Consider the following 3,213-nt stretch of genomic DNA (forward strand, 5'->3'; position numbering starts at 1 on the left):
GGTAGATGTATGCCAGGCGCGTCGCAGCGTAACAGTGTTTCGTGAGATATCGCGAAGCCTGTTACGCGAGACGTGGTCTGGCGTACATCTACCTAGTTTAAGTGAGCTTTGATACAATTATGGAATACCTTACCGGATGGAGAGATGAACCTCGGACTTCTGGCTTGCGATCACGTCACGCTGACCACTAGACCACGGAGACTTGTTGGGAGGTGTGCCCCACCAACCCCGGGTCATCCCAGAGCCGCGCGCCGCCCTTCGCTGGGCCATTCCTAGAGGGTCAGCCAGGTGTCAGCCCGGTGCCGGGGCTAGCCCATACGGCTTTGGGGATTTACTCCTAGATGTTTTGATGTCGAGTTTTGAATTTTACTGCCTCCCCTGACTTGAAATTCGATTATCAGAATTTAAACTGCTAAGTAGACTCTAAATGTGTCCAACCCTGTGTGGTGTGGCGTCAGGCGCCATAAATAAGCTCATAAATTGACCACGCCGACCAATATGTGAAAGGTAGAAAGATGTGCACCTTTACCCGTTTTTAGCCCGCCCTTCTGCTTTTAAAAAAGCATTAAAGCGGGCTTATGCAACCGCTCTCGTGTCTGTCTGTCTGTCCGTCGTCCGTGTAAGAGGAAGGAGATGAGCTAGAGGTCTGCAAATTTCAGGGTATCTTAGGGGTCACTCCTGGACAACGAAACGCCTGGTGCAAATCCTGGCAACCACCCGTAAGGGGGTGAAAGGGGGTAACAAAGAAATAGGGGTTGGTTCAAAAAGTAGAAAATCAATTTTTTTTAAGGTCTCCTCAGGGGTAACTCGTGAAAGTAGAGCCCTTTGGGCGAAAATTTCGTCCGTTTGACCCTATCTTGCACTGTTTGGGCGCTAGAGGTCTTTTTTCGACAAAATACGGCGAAAATGACCGCGTTATCGAACCAGAAGGTCTTAAAATATTTAAGTTTTACACAAATTTGTCAGTAAGTGAACAAAAGAAATAATACTTGTCATCATTGCTACCCTCGTGTCAGAAATTTCTCCAATAAGGCTTGAGAAATGAATGTAGGATTGAGGTTTAGAACTCAATACAGAAAATTGTACACCTTAACCTCTCCAGAAAGAAGCTCATTTAACCTGTTATGGAAACTCAACAGCTGATTTCCAAACAAAACAAATCCTACGCCTAAAGTCCGGGGTTTTCGCCCATTCAAAGTAGTTCCAAAGTACTTACGGGTTTTCCGCCCATATTTTCTTCTTTTGACAGTGCCGGCAAACTTTTCGCTCTTTTCTTGCTCTCAGCCTCAACTAACTGTGCAGTTAAAGCAAGTACACTTCCGGCTCCGGCTGCCGGGTCGCCTTCCTTCTGTCGCATACCTGTCGCTAGCGTAGGCTGCTTCGATACGCAACAGCTCGTGAGCTCACAAAAGGTGTACGCGAGACGAGAACGACGGGAGCGATATCGTCACGATATCGTATCGATACTGCACTTCTGGCGGTGTTAACTCGCCTCGGGTGTCAGCGCCGCATGCCGAGCTACATGTGCGCCAGGCGCGTCGCAGCGTAGCAGTGTTTCAAGGGATATCGCGAAGCCTGTTACGCGAGACGTGGTCTGGCGTACATACAGCTTGTGTCATAATCACCCATGAGTGTTCTCCTTGTCATCTGTCCGCAGCACTCACTCTGCCTGTCGTAGTCTCCCTGTGCTCATGCGTTAGTGACTCATCCCTCGCCTTTATAACCTGGCTTGCGGTGCGTACCTGCAGAGTACACGCAATCGCATTGCAGAAGGAGCTGAAGAGGAAGTGCATCAGGATGTCAGCAATGCCGTCACAAAGTCCATGGGTGAGCTGGTGCAGCCGTTGGTGCTGCTTCACGACAGTCAGAATGGCCTGCGCGTCGTCTGCCTGCTCGAGGCGGTGTGCAAGCTCCCGGTGCATGGCGATCAGGGCCGCCACCACGCAGCACACCAGCGCGTGCAGGAAGACGTGCGGCGGCGCCGACATGACGACACACACGACGGAGAGCAGGAGCCCGGGCAACGCGCTCAGGCGGCTTCCCTGCACAGTCAGAGCTACTACTAGTGCCTCAAAGTGCACTTCAAAGCTGGCTGATCATCATTGGCTGAGCGATTAGCGAAGCCCATTACTCCACTGACCGGAAAAGTTTCATTCTGTTTGTGTGTCTGTCTGTTTGTCTGTCTGTCCACACTGAGAAAATTTTTTAGTCCTGGGCACTGCAATTTTTGGCTGAGCGATAGCGAAGCCTATTACTCCAGTAACGATCAAAAAGTTTCGCGTCTGTCTGTGTGTGTGTCTGTGTGTTTGCCTGTGCGCACGATAACTCGAGAACGAATTGAGTTAGCGACCTGGGATTTTCAGGGTCGTTTTGTGTCATAAAAAGGCAGATCAAGTTCGTAGAAGAGCATTCTAGCTCAAAAGTTGGAATTTAAAAAAATCAAAAACCACAGGTCCCCAAAATGATGTTTTTAGCCCGCCCTTCTGCTTTGAAAAAGCTATCCAGCGGGCTTATGCAAACGACCTCGTGTCTGTGTGTGTGTCTGTCTGTCTGTCTGTCTGTTCCACTAGAAGGAGATGTGCTAGAGACTTCAAATTTTCAGGGTATCTTAAGGTTCACTCCTAGAAAACGAAATGCCTACGGCAAATCCTGGCAACCAACCCTAAGGGGCTGAAAGGGAGTATCAAAGAAAAGGAGGTAGGTAAAAGAAGTCAGAAAAATATTTTTTATATGAGCTCTTAAGGGTAACTCGTCCAAGTAGAGCCCGTTGGGCGAAAATTTTGTCCGTTTTGCTCTATCTCTCACCGTTTAGGCGCTACAGGGAGTTTCTATCACGAAAGTGGCCCAAAAATAAATTAATTTTAGAAAATATTAGATGGTCTCCTAAGGGGTAACTAGCAAAAGTAGAGCTCTCTGGGCGAAAATTTCGTCCGTTTGGCTCTATCTCTAACCGTTTAGGCGCTAGAGGGTCTTGTTTGACGAAAATAAGTAAAAAATTGCTGTAGTGAACAATTAAATGTAAAAGAAGGCCCAGAACCGAGAAAGAGGTAAGAAACTCCCTCCCCTAGCCCAAAAAACGTTTTCTAAGCAGAAGGGTGGGTTGTAGTCGCGGTGTTTCACCGTTACATCCCTTTCTCGTGTCTACGGAGCAAATTTTAAGGACGACGGGCTTTGCGGGCCGAAGGCCCGTTACATCATTTGATTATGTTCTAC

General features: G+C 48.4%; 1 protein-coding gene across 1 annotated transcript in view; it reads right to left on the reverse strand.

Annotated features, from left to right (window-relative positions):
* Positions 1-3,213, reverse strand: part of LOC113211174 (uncharacterized) — a 42,010-nt gene that overhangs the window by 20,499 nt on the left and 18,298 nt on the right. The window contains exon 6 of the mRNA XM_052273010.1: positions 1,743-2,042. Within this exon, the coding sequence (XP_052128970.1) occupies positions 1,743-2,042 (300 nt within the window). The remainder of the gene's footprint in view (positions 1-1,742; positions 2,043-3,213) is intronic.

This window comes from Frankliniella occidentalis, unplaced genomic scaffold, assembly GCF_000697945.3.
Source record: "Frankliniella occidentalis isolate FOCC.00 unplaced genomic scaffold, Focc_3.1 Scaffold238, whole genome shotgun sequence".
Lineage (NCBI taxonomy): Eukaryota > Metazoa > Arthropoda > Insecta > Thysanoptera > Thripidae > Frankliniella > Frankliniella occidentalis.